This window comes from Neofelis nebulosa, chromosome 4 (genome assembly GCF_028018385.1).
Source record: "Neofelis nebulosa isolate mNeoNeb1 chromosome 4, mNeoNeb1.pri, whole genome shotgun sequence".
NCBI classification, from domain to species: domain Eukaryota; kingdom Metazoa; phylum Chordata; class Mammalia; order Carnivora; family Felidae; genus Neofelis; species Neofelis nebulosa.
Window position 1 is genome coordinate 62,069,420 of NC_080785.1, and position 18,556 is coordinate 62,087,975.

The 18,556-nt window shown below is 34.3% G+C and overlaps 1 protein-coding gene across 16 annotated transcripts in view; it reads left to right on the top strand.

Moving 5' to 3' along the window:
- The window catches only part of DGKB (diacylglycerol kinase beta), a 790,801-nt gene that overhangs the window by 305,855 nt on the left and 466,390 nt on the right, over positions 1–18,556 (top strand). For 9 of the 16 annotated variants that reach the window (XM_058724931.1, XM_058724935.1, XM_058724929.1 and 6 more), the window contains 2 exons: positions 4,403–4,438; positions 13,702–13,818. In XM_058724931.1, the coding sequence (XP_058580914.1) occupies positions 4,403–4,438; positions 13,702–13,818 (153 nt within the window). The remainder of the gene's footprint in view (positions 1–4,402; positions 4,439–13,701; positions 13,819–18,556) is intronic. The other 7 variants (XM_058724934.1, XM_058724940.1, XM_058724945.1 and 4 more) reach the window with 2 other exon arrangements.

Consider the following 18,556-nt stretch of genomic DNA (forward strand, 5'->3'; position numbering starts at 1 on the left):
TTGGTTATAAAAATTATTTATAGTATACAAATTATTTCGGTCTCACTTCCTTTTTTAAAATTTGTATTGTGTTTACATGTGTGAGTATACTCACTTAGGGACCTGCAAAATCATAAAAGGTTAAACAAATTATGAATCTGGAAGGTGACAATAAAATTTAGCAAAACCAAATGTGTTTAGTTTCTATACAATAGAGATGCCCTTGATACATTTTACCATCAAGGATGATAGAACAACTTCTCTTTAAGGCTGAGACACTGTACCACTTTAGAAAGTCAGTTCTTTTCCCAGACTTGCTTTTTATTCTCTCACTTCTTTTTTGATGCCAGAGATATCAACTTGCATATAAGGAAAGCAGCTATTTAAAATAGTTTTGTTTAGGGGTGCCTCAGTGACTCATTCGGTTAAGTGTCCTACTCTTGATTTCAGCTCAGGTCATGATCTTATGGTTTGTGAGCAGAGCCTGCTTTGGATTCTCTCTTTCTCTCTCTCGCTCTCTCTCTGTCTCTGTCTCTGTCTCTGTCTCTCTCTCTGCTCCTCCCCCCTCAAAATAAATAAGTAAACATTTTAAGAAATACAAAAATAAAATCATTTTATTTGGCCACCTTAATTTACCACCGTACTAGAAGTTATAAGGTTAAATTAATCCATATTGATATTCAAGCCACTTCTTTCAGGCAGAACATATATATTGTGGTCTCTAAATACTTCGCAGTGTTCAATGTTTTAAAATAATGGTATTTTCATAGCACTTAAAAAATAGAGGCATAGCTAAAAATAGACTTAGAAAAAAATTCTTATTGAACTTGTATGAAAAAAAATAGAGCCTGGGACAGAGAAGCACTGTATTTGGATCTATCGTTAACTTTATTTTCTTAGGGTAATTATCTAACCTTTCTGATTTCCAGTTTCTCAGTCTGAGAAGTGAAGTATCTTGGCTTACATGGAGGATTAAATGAGACAATAAACATAAAAGCAATTTTTCAAAAATTTGAACATTCCTATATAGGTAGAGCATAGAGTTCTGTTAATTTTACTTTAGTCTTGAAATAACTGATGACCCTTTTAATCTGAGTACTATGTTCTTATTATATTTTTAACTCAAACCTCCAACAATCTCTCTACCAAAGATTTTTCTTTATCCTATGACAATTTGGATTAAATTGTCAATTTAAAATGATTACGTTAGAAACTATGAAGACAAGAGATATCTCTATACTTTAGAATAATAGAATTTTTAAAAATTCTTTGATATTACGTTGAACTTAGTAAGTGCCCTGAAGACAAATGCATCTTTTAAACTAATTATCTGCACTGTGTATTCTATTTAATATTAAAATGATACTGATTAAATAAAATCAATCACATTCCTCTGTAGTCACACCTCACGTTTGATTAAATACAAATATACAGTTCCTATATTAATTCTGATTAAAAATATATTACATTTAGAATTATACAGTCATGATAATTTTCAAAAAGCTAAAACATTTACTCTGTTAATCCTTGATATTTAGAAATCATATACAGAAGAGTATAATTGAAGTAATATAATATCTGAATTTGTTCTCTAAAAAGTTTCTTGTTTGTCTTTTACCTGGATATCATAGTTTTATTATTGTAACTCAAGGGTAAACCACTGATGGTCATGTTAGTTTAATATACCCTCTTTGCCTACACACCTTGATTATAAGTGAGCTTTTGTATACATTGTTTCATCCCTCTTATTCTTGAAAAGAATTTTTAGTGTTGCTGTCAGATACTTGAGTGTTGCTAGAGATAAGTCTCTGAGTAGGTGGCTTTCTCTCTTACACATTTATGACTTTTTGACCCGCTGTGCTCTCAATTTTGTTTGATCCTGTTACTTATTCTTAGTCAACTGCTTTCACATTCTCAGAGAGGTAGTGACAAACTTTCTACTATTTCCTTACTCTCTTGTCACTACTTCTCTGCCAACATCACTCACTCTCAGTAGATGACCCATAATCCCACTACCTTAAGAAGGAAGAAGTCTGTAACACGAATATCCATAAATTACCAATTCTCCACACAAGTGGTAGCAAAGTGCCAGCTATGGGTTAATTTCATCCTACAGTGTGTTTTGGGGAAAGAATGCCTTAAAACAGGGTCTTCATAACCCAAATTGGCATAATTTTTGCTTTTTGTGTCATCGAGCCATATGATTCAAATATATCCCCAGCCTCTATTATTATTTTTCCATTATATATGCAGAAATAGATATATTTTATTAAGTTGAATCTTTTATATATAAATTGCAGGTAGTACGACATTACATCGCTAAATATGTCAGCAGGCATCTTGTAAGATTGAGGACAATTTTTTATACAATTTCCATACTATTATCACACATAGGAATATTAACGATAATTCCATAATATTAATCACTATCCTGTCTATTCAAATGCTTAAATATATCTCAAAAATGTCTTTTATAGGTTTTTGTTTGTTTGTTTTGTTTTTTTTTGGTGCTTGTGGTGGGGTGGACCATATCCATTTAAGATTTGTGCATCACACTTGCTGTTACTCTAAACCATTTTGACAACTATAATCTTTTCACTTGGCTTTCCAGTGCCTTGCTCTTTACAGACGGGTAAGGTGAACATAGACTCTTCCAAGATAGAAGGCATCTGTGACCTGTGTCCTAGAGACTGTTTGATGGGCATCCTAATTTTTGCTTGAGAGTCTCTGGGACTTTCCTTGACCCATGACATAGGATAAGATAAGGAATCACAGGATAAGGCGCTTAATCTGGATTAGAGGGAGAGCAAACATAGACTATAATAAAAATGGAACAATTACACTCATGTCTTAAAATGTTTATTCAGATCTAAGCTTGAACTAAGAGCTGAGAAGAAAAAAAATAGGAAAGCTGACAAAAAAAATTGAGGTGATGTAGACTGAAATTAGCACATTTTCCCCACCCCCCGTTATCTCAAGTGTTATATAGACTGATTTGGGCTCAAAAGTCAAGAATATTACTGACGTCAGAAAGGTTTCTTTGAAAGTTCTATGAAATCTGTTTTCAGTCCATCTGAGAAATGGCAATTACTTCCATAGGGTTTTGCTGTTCATGGGATAGTTAACCCAAGTTCATACTTTCAGACTTCATGACTTAATTTGATGAAAAATCTGCAGCTGAAACATTTTTTACTTACATGATAAAAATATCTTCTAAGTAGAGTTGTATTCTTGGACACTTCAAATTCCTCTGTGGCTACTCTAGACGCCTTCTTCTTCTGATCCACTTCTGTGTGCACTGGATCCTTGTAGTCCTCTATGCTGAGTAGCTAGGAAGTCGCTTCTGTTGCATTAACCTCATGTAGCTATTTATTCTTCTGTTTCTTGCTGCCTTCTTGGACTTACACTGCATCAGGGAGTAAACTAATGTCTATGTTCTCAGATTTTTCAGACCCATCTTGGATATCCATTTAGAGTCGCTTTCACATAGCCCAGTCCTGGGGGTAAATTGGAATATACCGACCACTCCCTCCTTTTCAGAGACACACAAATGTCTAAGACCTCCTAACTTGACATCCAGCTTCATACTTAGCCCCACCACACACACCCCACCATTAGAAAACTTTATCTAGTATTATGTGTGTGATTTGTCAACAATTCTTCCAAATTTGCCCTGAGTCCCATAGGGCATAGACTTTTGGAATTGTTAACCTTTTATTCTGTTTTTTGCCAGAAACAAAGCTCCTTACTGTGACTCAGAAAAGGAGGGCAGGTGAATAATTGAAGATGCACTGTCATGAGGACCAGTTTCAGTGTGTTTAACTTCATCTTTTTTTTTTTTAAGTTACTCTCAAGTAAAATTTTTCTACCTACTTAATAATATTTTCACTTTTTACTGATGCTAATGGAATATTTTTTCTTATTTCCAGAAAAATCCCAAAATAAAATCCACACCATAAGCTATGTCTCCATCAAAAAGATACTGAGTGTTTTAGCAAGGAATGAGAATTGGACTAGAAAATGGGAAAGTGGGCCAGGTAAATGGGCAACTCAAAAAATTAGTAGGGATGGTTTATGAGGGATAATGGAACTTAGAGATGAGTTCTTATTGCAAAACCTGAATGTAATATATCAGTATTATTTCAGGGAGGTATATGAAGCAGGTCAACAATATTGACCAATCTCCTTTGGGTGGATGAAGTTGCATTTTGGACAAGTACTTCACAACCCAACCCACTCTCCATTAGAGTATTCCTTATTAATTTATTTAATGGAATTAAGCAGAAAAAATAGGACAAGGAAATGCATTTTATATTTATTCATTTATTTCACAGAAGAAGAGTGGTATAAGAACCTTTGTTGGCATTTGTTTTCAGTTTGACTTTTGTTTTTTTCAGCTTTAATATGAACTTCTCTTTTTCAGCAGACTCTGTCCACTTCAGGAGTTTCAGTCCCTGAGGTGCGTAAGCAAAAAAGGTTTTCACATTTGGCCATACAGGTCATTATACATCTTTTCATTGTTATAAAGAACATTTGGGGCTATCTCAGTGACCTACTAATATCAATTTGTTAGTTCATTTTGTCTCATATTCTGATATTTGGAATTGGGGATCTTTATATTTTATTTTTTTTTAAGTTTATTACTATTATTATTTTATTTACTGTGAGAGAGAGACAGAGAGCGAGTGTTGGAGAGGCAGAGAGAGAGGGAGAGACGGAATCTCAAGCAGGCTCTGCACCATCAGCACAGAGCCTGACACGGGGCTAGAACTCAAACACCACGAGATCACGAACCCAGCCAAAATCAAGAGTCAGAAGCTGACTGAGCCACCCAGGCACCCCAAGGAGATTTATATTTTCATGATAGGATTGACTTGAAACTGTTTCAATCTACTTTTGTGACAAACATTAGGAAAGCAAAGTTATATGAAACAAATTATACAGAGAAAAATAAAAGTTATTTTGCAAAGAGTTTTGACCTGTGTATAAGAATAGCATCGTTCCTATTTGTCATGTTAAAATGTAAATACCTTACAGAAAACCCAAACGATGCAAAGTTCTATACCATTAAAATGTAGTTTTAAGTGATAGTAGATTGAGAAACTCTTGCTTACTTTGAAGTGCCCATCATTTTAAAAAAGAATGTATCTGCATTAATCAGTTAGCATATGACATTATCTAGGAATGTCACTGGAATAAATATAGTCACAGAAAAAATGACTTCTATTTTGAAAATAAATATAGGTATTCCCATACCATTTATTTTCAGTAAAGTGTTAGCTTTGTCTTTGCATTAATAAAGGAAAGCCTCCACATTTTTCTGTGACCCTATTCTATTCAGTTGTTTCTATCTTTTTTTAAATGTTTATTTATTCTGAGAGAGAGGGAGGGAGGGAGGGAGGGAGGGGCAGAGAGACAGGGAGACAGAGAATCCCAAACAGGCTCTGTGCTTTTAGTGCAAAGCATGACGTGGGGCTCGATCCCACAGATCGTGATGTCATGACCTGAAGTGAAGGCAAGACACGGATGCTCAACTGACTGAGCCATGCAGGAGCCCCTCAGTTATTTTTATCTTTAAAGGATATGATCAGATGGTATTATTTCCCCTAAATTATAATTTGAATCGGCCTCCTTAGGAAAAATATTATTTATAATATATGAATACTACATAAGGATATGAGTTTCTTTAGAGGAAAGCATAATTGTACAAAAATGTAGTAACCTCTCTTCCCTACCCACCCCCTGCAAAAAAGTTTTCCAATTAGTGTAGACTGCTTCATGAGACTTTTAAAACTTTGATTTTGTAACCAGACATATACTTTAAAAGATACTGGAAATATGTTTGAAAAAGTAATGTTTCTAATCTAAGAGAAATATTAAATTGTTTTTGTATTCTTTAAGTCAATTGATACCATTATTATCTTGATGGTTATAAAATAGAAATATTGAATTACAGACTTAAGTGACAAACGTTCTCAGAAAGTTTATCACTTAGTTCAGTTATTTAAGTGTAAGAGAACTGATTTTGTATATTCAGGTGTTTGAGTTTATTTTTGCCCGTGAATATAGGCACTGCATTTGAGATTTAAAATTTTCTCCTTAGACTTGATAATTTCCACAGATCTCCCATATTAAACTGTATAATCTGTATCATATAGATAGAATAAATAGACCAAACTGCACTTTTCATAATACACTTTTCTCATTTATTAAAACAAACAAACAAACAAACAAACATTTTCTTCTTCTGTAAAGTTATTAAAAGTCTTCATACATTGCCTTTTATTTTCTGGCAAGATATATTGGTTTATATTAATTTAGACTTTTCACCATTGTCTGAAATCATCATATGAGTTTTTTTCAACTATGTTGTTCCAAAAATTTTCTTAAGCCCATATATGGATGTTTACACTGGTGAGTGTATGAACACACACACACACACACACACGTATCCCTTTGTTCAACTATCAGAAACAATTGCTTGTTAAGTAATTGTTAGGTTAAGATGTATGTGGGGGAATTTATGGAAGGATATAGACATACCTTAAACATTTAATGTGAAATACGTACATGTATATTTGTTGGCTACACTTTTGATGTAGGTTAAAGGGCTTTTCTATGAGGCCATATCTCTTGTTTGGAAATTGTATATAGGCTTTCTTACATATATCACAGTCTTATCACCCATGGTAAGTTTCAGTTATCAATTGTTGTGAAGCAAAAGTAAAGCATTCCCTATTTCATGAAAAGATATTCATTTATTTATGAAAATAATTGTCTTCAATTATTTTCAATTTTTTAAAGTATAACAAAAATTCAAGGATCTGTAAAGCAATTTGAGTGTAAAATAACTCTTAATATTTTTTAAAGTTTATTTGTTTTGAGAGATAGAGGATGAACAGGGGAGGGGCAGAAAGAGAGAGAGGGACAATCCCAAGTAAGTCCCATCCTGTCAGTGCAGAGCCTGACATGGGACTCAATCTCACAACCATGAGATCATGATCTGAGCCGAAATTGAGTCACTCACTTAACTGAATGAGACACTCAGGCACCCCAGTAATTCTCAATTTTTATTAATTTTCAAAGCTTTTACAGTCATTGTGTCTTTTTTTTTTTCCAACTTTTTTTTTTTTTTAATTTATTTTTGGGACAGAGAGAGACTGAGCATGAACGGGGGAGGGGCAGAGAGAGAGGGAGACACAGAATCGGAAACAGGCTCCAGGCTCCGAGCCATCGGCCCAGAGCCTGACGCGGGGCTCGAACTCACGGACCGCGAGATCGTGACCTGGCTGAAGTCGGACGCTTAACCGACTGCGCCACCCAGGCGCCCCTACAGTCATTGTGTCTTAATCCAACTGGACCACTCCTTCTGCACACACACACACACACACACACACACATCATGTATTATTGTGGTTCCAAAGAATGCAAGTTATTTTCACAGAAACAACTTATTTTACACTCAGGATTCAATGGTTTGAGTAATAATTAAATCACATGGTTATAATAATAAGATAACAAATTCTACTTGGAGCTGGTATAAACTGGCAGCATAGTAATCACTATGTGGAGCATTTAACTCAGCTGGTTGAAAGACATGATGAGTATGAACAAACAAGAGTGCTACCTCCTTGCTTTTAAACTTTGGCTCAACATGTCCGTGGTGACAGTTACAGAGAGAGGAAATGGAGAGTGAGTGTGGTACGTATGCACACACATACTTTTGTAAAGTCACAACCATATACTGGCAAACAGCCCAAAGCAAAAGATTTTGGCATGGGCCTTCTCATTCCTAAATTTCATTGCTTCCAATCAGTATTTCTTGAACAGAAATTTTGTAAGTGGTTTGCACCCAATATGAAATTACCCCAAGATAAAATAGTCACATTGGGTGTGATGTGTGAAAACCGGGACTTGGGGACCAAGTTGTAAATTGTACCTCTGGGTTTTGTTGGTGAGTAGCACCTCTAGGTCATTTAAGACTAGCTTTCATTCTAATTGTTTGCCTCTCGTCTGCCCCAAAAGACCCCACCTGGATCACGGCACCACTTATCCCCAGAAATGGGGACTCAGCAGACAAATAAAGTACTACCAAGTAAATGAAGTACTTCTTCACAACACCCATCTTGCACTCCTGCAGTGTAAGCAGCATACATGTGATAAGTTAAATGAGAAAATATAGCAATATACTTTTTTGTATTTTAAAAATTTTGCCATTTGCTAAGTGCCTATTTTATGCTGGTATCTTTATCCACATTTTCTTAATTTATCATCACAAAAATCTTCTCATTTTATGGATGAACTCAGTGGTGGCTTAGAGATAACAATTAACTTGCCCAAGTTTGCATGGCAAATAAAATACAAATCTGGGATTTGGCCTCCAAGCCCATACTTAGGACTTTTCCCAAAGTAGTTTTAGTTTTTTAATAAGTCCTTACTTAACTAAATTAAGAAAGAAATGAAAACCTTTATAATATATCAATTATTATATCTATGTTTAAAGCTTTCTAAACTTTTTTTTCTAAATCAAGACTGCTTTGCTACTCAGCCATAATAAATTTTGCTGCAACTTCCAAGGATCCCTAGTAGATTTAGAGCTTTGTTACTTTCCGAGTGAATTTGTTTCTCTCGGCAGGGAACGGCTCCAGTTTCACAATAAGGTCACAATAATTAAAAGTGCAGTTCTGCAGCTGTCAGCCTTGCTTTCATGGAACCCATAACCCTTCTAAGCACCAATGAATTTGTTGGCACGTCTGCTTCCACAAGATCTTTTATATTGGAAATATCTAAGTGTTACCTTGGGTTCAAATTCTAGAGCTCCTGGGAAATTTCTGTGGCCTAGCTCCAGTGGCAGAAAGGACTAAGTCTCCCCTAAGGCAGGTAACTGAGAAAGCAAGTTCCAGGACTAGCCAGAAGGATGCTGTTGCAACAGTGCACCAGCCCACCCTTTTGTGGCTTTGTACCAATGGAGGTACTTTGCTGCTGCCTGTTTCTCATGCTGAGATTGGACAAAAAGAAGAAAGCCCTGTGCTCGAGGTAATCATCACTTGCTGCTTGTAGTTTGTGAGTGATCGATAACAGCAGGCTCAAGTATTGTGGTAAACATCCCTTTTGTGAAAGTGGTTTTCAGCAATGCACAAATACTCTACCTCTGAGAATCAGCATGATATAAAAAAAAAATTTTTTAAAGCACAGGTTTAAAGGGAGGTCTTTTTATTTCATTTATTTCATCTTTCTGTTTTCTGTGAATGGTCCTTGCGGCTTTTTTTGTTGGTTAATTATGGTGATTATTCTTTTGGAATTCTATTACAATGTATTCCCCAGTTAAGATCTGTTGTACTACTTAGAGAGTCTGAGGATCACAAAACACTGAATTCTATATTCAAAATGTCTGCATAGCGAACACAAATGGCTGATATTTGAAAATCCTGAAATATCAATAACTATATTTTATTTTTTGTAGTCATATTTTCTATATTTTGGGGGATAGAGTAGCTCTTTTCAGTGTTTGAATAATTTCTATTGATTAAAGCAATAATTTTCCAACTCTTTTTATATCTTGGATAATTTATCTGGCAGAACAAAATTTGTCTTGATTATAATGTAATTTATTTTGTTATTTAAAGCCCAAAAACTTAAAAAAAAAAAAAAAAGCAGAAGGTGAAGTGGTGAGCACTGACCTCTATTACCAGAAATCAATATTATCCTGAATAATGATGCAAAATAAGGTTGGTGAGTTCTTCTTGAAACTTTTCAGTAACTTCAATACTGGGAGTAATTCTCTTAAATATCACAATAGAGATCTGCCATTCAGAGTTAACCCCCACAACAGGCTAATGAAATTTCTGTGGACAGCAGATCTTTGAAAGATGCAATTGCTTCCCCTTTCTGTCCCTCATATGAAATGAAAGAAGTAAAGATTTTCGTAGTGGAAATAGGAAAAAGCATCCAACTATCATTCTGTGAGCTTATGCTGCTTAACTAAAGTATAGTGGATATTTCATGGAGATTGCTCTACAATTTGGAAATAAAGATGAAACAAATGAGTACAATAAAATGATAACTCTGGGGAAAAGTAAATGCTTATGAGTTTCTCCTGTTTACAATTTTCGGCCTTGAGTAATTCCACGCATTCTACCCACTAGACATATTTCCCTTAACCAAAGAAACCATTTGGTTTCTTTGGGGTGTGTGTATGAGTTCGTGTCTGTGTGTGTGTGTGTGTGTGTGTGTGTGTGTGTGTGTGTGTTTAAACAAATGTTTACTATTTTAGCATTATCTGGATTATATAATAAAATTCACATGTAGGTGGAGGTACTGAGGATTTTTCTATTAACTTGTTGTATACCTCTTTCTTATAATTTTAGATTTCAAAAATAAAATCTTAGTTGAACACTCAATGTAGGATTTACATTTTTTTTATATCTTACAAAGGTTACTATAAAGCATTTGTTTCATCTACTCCAGTTTACTCAGAAAGATGACTCCCTGGAGAGACCTGAAGCTACTTAATTAACTGCTTTTTGCTAGTTGGAGGGTCTTACCAGCAATGGAATTTTCCCAGCTATGTGCATGGCTAAGAATAAAATCAAGTTAATAGATAATTTGGTAGCTCTTTACATACATACACTTACATGTATTCAATTTTCAGCATTATGTATATAAATAGTTTGGTCACAAATATCCAGTTCCAATATGACTAACCAACTTAAATTTTATCTAATTCTTGTAACCTAAGAATTTTAGGAATTAAATGTAAAATAACAATTGTTGGATTGTATGTCAGAATACAAGGTATTTAAGGTATGATAAGATATTAGATATATAAGATATTAGGTACATAAGTATCTTCTACACTATAGATTTTTATAGAGTATTTTATAGAGCGTTGTATGTTTTACATACCTGTATGCAAGCATCCAGAAAGAAATTATTCCCATACCTACCTCAGTATTTTATTTTTGAACTCCTAATATAAGTTATGGATTTTCAAATGTAATCACTGAGACTTGCTTATTTACTATACTTAATGTAACTAAGTGTAATTTTTCATACATATATGCACTTGGAAATAGAACAAACACTTTGCATAATACTAATGAGCACCCTAATGAGACAGCCACACTTTCTTATTCATAATAACTTTCATTTATTGAGCACATATTCTAATATAAGCACAATGTTAGGAATTTGTGTGTTTTCTATTAAATTTTGCACAACTCTGAGGAATATGTATTGCTAACTCCATTTTGAATAAGAGTTAAGTGCTCCAAGGTTACATGACATTTAAGTAACAGAGATGGGATTCAGCTCAGGCTTTCTGACTCCAAACCTCATCCTATAATCCACTCTTTCTATGCATTATACTCTTAACTCTCTAGGGACAAAATTGTAATTTGTAAGTTTAGAAAGAATGATCTATCTTTAAAAAAAATCAATATTTTTGCCAGAAATTATGCTTATGTGAAAGTACATCGTTTTCCAAAGAATGTGAATTTCAGGAATCCTATTACACCATCCATTTTTAGTCACACAAAAAATATATTCAGTGATTTTACACCATGAAATTGCAAGGTAAATGGACTGTATTGATTAGCATCTATTTTGGTCTCAGAAATTTTCTGATCCATCTGGCCCTAATATAGTTAAAAAGATCTTTACTTGTAAGTCCAGTTAAAATATGTTCCAAAATTACAGAAATTGAAATGATGCTCTAAGAAGCAAATATAGGGACTAGAAAATATGTGTCACTCAAATATTTAAGCATACATGCCAGACATTGCTTTTTGATCAGAATAACTTTTCACTCCAAGCCTAGACATGGCCCAAGAATCCCTCTTAATACAATACTATTAAAACATTAGAAATCGTTTGACTCTTGATTCATCTATTTCTCCATTCATTTATCCTGACTTTTGTCAGACACTGATTGGGGATCTGATCTTGAACAGTGAAGCAAACCAAGCACTTTTTCTTCTGAAGCTTTGACTAAAAGTGGGGATAGACCAGCATAAACTAATTAAACAGAACACATTTCAGGTTGTAATAAATTATATATTATATTTGTATATAATATGCATATATATGTACATAATATATATGTATAATATGTATATATACACATATATGTATAATACATATTATATATGTATGTATAATATGTATATATACACATATGTATAATATATATGTGTATAATATGTATATTATATATGTATATAATTATATATAATATATATACTTTTATGTGTAAATATATTTTTATTTCTATAAAAGGAGGCTAAAGGGAATAGAGAAGTCAATTTGACATTTGAACAGAAACCTGAAATAAGTGAGGAACATGCCCAAAAGAAAGCTTTGCAACAGAGAGAAGAATGATGGCCGAAGTTCTGAATTAAGAGCTTACTCGTGATCAAAGCATAATGAGGAGGTGGGGATAGCTGGAATGGAGTGAAATAGGACGAGTGTGGCTGTTGTATAGAGAATTGACTGTAGGGAGACAAAGATGGAAGCAGATTGATCCCTCAGTTGATGATTACAATAATCCAGGTAAAGAAGATGGCAGAGGCTTAAGATATGTAATGTTGGAAGTGGTGAGTAATCATCCAGTTTGGGATTTATTTTTAATGAGAGTAGGCAGGAAATTCAAGAAAAAATAGCTTTGGATATTTGAGGACTAATGTGTGTTTTAGACACACATGGACAGATAGAAAGGGCATTTGTATGTAGGAAGTAAAGTTTAAGGGAGAAATCTGAACAGGAACTATAAATTTAGAAGTCTTCCTCATAAAATTGAAATTCAAAGCCTTGGGATTTAATGAAGTTGCCTAGGAAGTGAGTGTAGATAGTGAAGAGGAGCCATTCAAGGAAGAGGTTAAGTGTTATGGACGCTAAACCTGGGAGGGAGAATCAAAGAAAGAGACTCTGAGGAAGCAATTAGTGAAGTAGGAAGAGAGCAAAGAGTAAGAGAAAGACGTGTCCAGAAGCCCAAGTGAGGCAAGTGTTCAGGAGGCAGGAAGAGATCAGTCTTCTCAAATGCTGCTAAAAAGTGGAAAAGATGAAGCTGATCAATAGGTGTGGTAATGAGAAGGTCATTGGTGATTTTAAGAAGAGCAGATTTGGTTGATTAACGGTGATAAAATTCACTGGGTTGGGTTGAAGAGAGAGTGGGGGTGGGGGTGGGGGTGGGATAGAAACAGGAAGCAGCCAACTCCAAGAAATGTTTCCACTATGATGAACAAAGGAATTAGCTGGGATGGAATGTGTGTTTTAACTTTCATGCCATCCTTGATATAAATAGCAGCTTAAAAGTCCGTCATGGCTTCATTTGCAGTATTGCCTGCATGTATAAGCCTTGCTTTTAGTGCTCAGTAACAAATTTCTTAAGTTGTAAGTCCATATTACTTATTCCTACCATTCCTTATGAAAATAATTAGTCTTACTGGTCCTTGATAACTTCTGGTGAAGAGTCCTGATTGGGCACATAGGGGGAATACCATCTGGCTTTCTTTAAGTGATAATTAATTTCTTTAAGATAATCAAAGAAAATAATATTTCTTCTTGTGCCTGTATCATGTGGACTGTTGCAAGCAACAGATTTCTTAGTAGTCATTAAGATACTCCAAATTAGGAGCATGGGCCCAAGTCTGTAGCCAATAAAGTCTTCTTTGTGTTCCCCTTTTTATTAAAACAATATTCTTATAAAAGATTGTCTCCTTACAGGAAAGACAAGCAACAGTGAAAAAGGAAAAAGGTGGTTCCCAACAGTCAAATAAAGTGACTGACAAAAACAAAATGCAAAGAGCCAACTCCGTGACCGTGGATGGCCAAGGCCTACAGGTAGGACTTTTTCGATCAAATTTTAGTGGCTTTCATATTTGTTCCTTCTATGCTCTTACAGGCACATATGTCCAGCTGTCAACACATTTATTTAATGTGCGATTAGCTCAGCAGAGGACTTCAGAAAGATCTTTGTTAATTTATCAAGATGACGGTTTTATATTTGATTGACAGAGTGACACTCTGATTATATTAATCTCTTACGACGTTATCTGCATTTGAAACTAAATGGTAAGAGATCTTTTGCAATTCCATAGGTTTTGCAAATCATTACTAAATGTACCATTTGTTACAGGCATACATGTTATTTATTTACAAGTTTACTTTCTCCATATATGTTTATATATTTGGAAGAATCATTTTGGTGGCAAAAAAAATGTTTAGGAAAAAAATAAAATGAATTTCATGTGTGTGGATATTTTTATTGCTAAGAAATAATAACATAAAGGGTGTTTATGATTTATTCAATATTCCTTTAGTTTTAATTCAAAATTAAAACTCCATATATATTTCTAGTTTGAATAAACACAGGTAACTCAAAATCTGTTTTTAGCACCCTAGTATCTCGGACATCAGCAGTAAGATTACTTTCAACCTACATTTTTAGACATCCTAGAGATTGTGTGGATTGTATTTATTTGCCTTTATTTTTCACTCCAACCAACACGTGAAGTTGGCTAAATCTTTGTGACATTGTACATTCATTTTTTTTGCTTTTTTACCTATATATTTCTCTCTTCTAATTTTCATTTCCTTTTCTTACAACAATATGCCTGAAGTTTCATGTTCTCCAAAAAAATTACCAACCACTTACCAAACAAAAATACATTTTGTCACATTCTTGCCTTCAATATACAGAACTTTGTATCTTCACTTTTCATTAATTATTTTATCTATGATATTATGGATTATGTGTTTTATATTTCCCTATATTGGAAGCACACTCCAGAGCACATAGTAGTTGCCTCAATGCATGTTTCTTCATTATTTTGAAGATCTCATTAAAAATTTAATAATAATTGCTTAAATACTGATAACCAGATTGCTGATTTGTTTTTGATCTAATAAAACACATTGTGAACAGAAATTTTTTAAGTGTTATTAAACTCAAATATAAAAAGAAGAAACTCTAAATGATGAAATTGTTACATTGGTTAGAAAGTTTAAAAATTAAGAGTAAAATTAAAAGAGTATTAAAAGAGTACTAAAAGAGTAAATCAGGATCTACACTTTTTGGTAGTCATCTTTATATGTTTAGCAATCTCATTGAAAGACTCAAATATGAAGTCTGTCTACTTGGATAGAAAAAAAAACTTAAGTGATGCTATTAAATTTTTGTGAAAAATATCAACATTTACAAATCTAATACACCAGCTGCAAATGTTGATTAATTACATCTTTAGTCATTCTGGGTTCCAGTGATGAAAATATCAGAATGGAGAATTAATTTAAAAATCAAGTACATTTCACACACGGCTAGATACATACTTCTCAACATGAAAGTTAAACGTGCACCATTTGTCAAACAGTATATGGTAGACATTGTGATAATATCTTATGCCTACTAAGTAAGTGAATCTTCTCAATAAACATATGAGATAACTATCCTTAATTTTCTCAATAAACATATAATGCATATCATCATTATTATCATGACTTTCAAAATGAGGATACTGATGTTCAAAGGCAAAGTTATTTCCAGGGCCTCCCACTTACTCAGTGGTAAAGCCAAAGTTTGATAAGGACAGTCTGACTCAGAGTTTATGTGTTTAACTCCTAAGATACCTGGCCTCCTTGGTTAACAAAGTTTAACAGGTATATAAATGCTAACTTCTTGACCAACTTGTTCTGACTACCTGCCTTTCTCTGTGGACATATTGCATCTCACAAAACAGATAATAACTTTTCTAAATTTTCTTTAGAGTGTGAATTTATCAGGTAAAGTTGTTAGTCAGGACAGAGTAGACACCAGCCTTATAAAACAGGAGTAAATAAATACCTTAATTATTGTCATGATAATTTTTTGAATTTTAAATGTTGGTATATAAATCATGTGCAATAGTCTTTCACCTCAGCAGTATGGACTAAAATTAACACACATGGGTATTCACATAATTTGGGGGAAAATAGAAAAAAAATGAAAGAATAAATTATTGGATAGCTAATGCAAAGTAGAAAAATAAACTTTGTTGTGAGAATCAACTTAAAAATAATAACATGGTTATTCTTTATCAGGAAAGATAAAAAGATATGCCAGAAAGTTAATTTTTCTGTGAGTTTTAAAAAATGTGTATCACGAAAAAGCATTGAGTTGCAGGCCAGTTTGCATAGAAGTCCATGACAGAAGAGATCTACCCTGCTTAAAGAAGACTATTAATCATAGTTAAGCACATTCATCTTACTTCTTTCCAGCTAACCAGCATAATGATCAGGATTATTATTTCTAATTAGAGGAAGTAATAGATCATGTATAACCTTAGGATGAGTCTCATTAATTAACCCGGGTCCTAGGGGACTTCAAATAGAGGTGGTTAGGCACTCTGTCTTTGTCATCGCTCATACCATAGGTTTACACTTAATACATATGATCGAATGTAATTGAAACTACAATTTCTAACACGCACGAGATGTAAAAATGCAGTAAGTCTTCGCATGTGAACAAATAAGTGAAACAGAAGCATGGTTTAAACTGTATTCAACTGAAGTTTCCTTGTCCCTAATTATTGTCTGAGAAGAATTTCCAAATTAAAGGGTCACTTGAGAACCAAAAAGTCCAGTTTGTGATACTCTTAACACTAGAAAGAACAGGGAACCTTTATATTTAAACATGTAAAACTGAGCCAGTGCCATCCCCTGCCACAGTGCTTCTCCCTGTCCCTATTGTTTTTCTTATTTGCAGTATCTCATTCTTTTAATTACCAAGACTGTATATATATATATATATATATATATATATACATATATATATACATATATACACACACACACACATACACACACATCCATGTGTAGTATAAATGACTTTATAGTGTGTGTATACAATTAATTTCCCGTTATTTGATTGGACTGTGTGTGTGTGTGTGTGTGTGTGTGCGCGCGCGCGTGCGCACGCACCCCTTGACTACTTTAGGAACCTCAAGCCACTTGGCTCTTCCATAATTAGCTCTTCATTGTCATTTTAACTCCCTAAGTCCAGAATTATTACTCTACACTTTAGGTAATGCAACAACCTTTAAACTGAGTTCCTGTTCCCATAGTTGTAATGTGCTAGCTTATCAATGATATGGAAAAAATGGAGTTCCATATGAAGTGTCAGGACTGAGAGTTAGAATTGTCTCTAATATTAAGTAACATGGCCAGATTTGGCCTCATTAAAGTGTGATATTTGAGTAAAGACTTAGGTGAGGTCTTTAGTCTGTGGATATCCAGCAGATGGGCAGCCCTAAGGCAAGTGCATGCCTGGCAAGTTCTAGAATCAACAAGAACAACTGCCTGGTTGGAGCAGGGTGAGCAACATGGAAACTGGTGAAGACTACTTTAGAGAAGCAAGAGGAGCTAGACGTACAGAGCCCCCAAGGCCTGTATAAGAATTCTGACTTTCGCTCTGAGAGAGATGGAAAAATAGAACATCATCTTGACTTAACTGTTGAAAGGCTTACTCTTGTTGAGAATGTTAGGGACCAAAGAGTCTAGGTTGGAGATTTTAACTAGCTATTTCGGGTTTGTAGGATAGAGGTATGTCCAGAGTAGAGCAGGAGAGGTGAAGAGATGGATTCTCCATATATTTTGAAGACACAGGCAACAGGATATGCTGATAGATGTGTGTAGGGTTTATTACGGAGTAGAAATTAGGTACATCTTTTAGATGACTGGCCCATTCACCTGAAATGATGGAGTTGCCAGTGACTTACATGGAGAAGGGTCTGTGTCAATAGGTTTTAGACAGAAATTTCTGATACTGTTGGACATCTAAGTGGAGATGTTAAGTCGGCAGGCAAATAAGTGAATCTAGAATTCAGAGCAGAGGATAGATGCACATTTGGAAGTGAAAGTCATATTGATGGTACTTAAAACCATGAATATGAAATGAGATTACCAAGAGGGAGAATAGAGAGAGAAAGGAGTCATTAAACTGGGACCCAAAACCAGTCTGAGTCAAGTCATGCCCTTTAATATTTACTATATGAAACGACCCCATTATGTGAGTCAGATTTCATGGGATTAGCTCTCTTCTCTATAGAGAAGAATCCAGTATAAACTTTCACATCCTGGAATGCCCTTTATCCAATTTATAACCATTCTTCAAGATTTCAGTTATCTTGAGCATTTCCTCCCTTTGTAAATATTGTCTTTGTTATACCATATTTCCTACTGCATTGTATCTTCAAACCTTGTCTGAAAAGCCCAGGGTTCTGTAGAGAGATGCCTCAAGCACAATGGTGGGACAATGGAAGGCTGAGGATAGGGTCAGGGTTCTTCTGAGCTTCAAACAGAGCAACTGGCTTTTCACCTGTCTTATCTATTCTTCCACTTAAGATTACTGCAAATGCTATAGAAATATTTACTTCCAAGAACAAATCAGTTTAGGCTGACAATTTTTTTATGTATGTATATTTTGGTTTTCCCTCCCCTTCCACCAAAATTTGTTAGAAAAGGGTACAATATTTTAGGATGGTAGTAAATCAGTATGTAAAATAACTTGGGGCACCTGGGTGGTTCAGTCACTTAAGCATCTGAC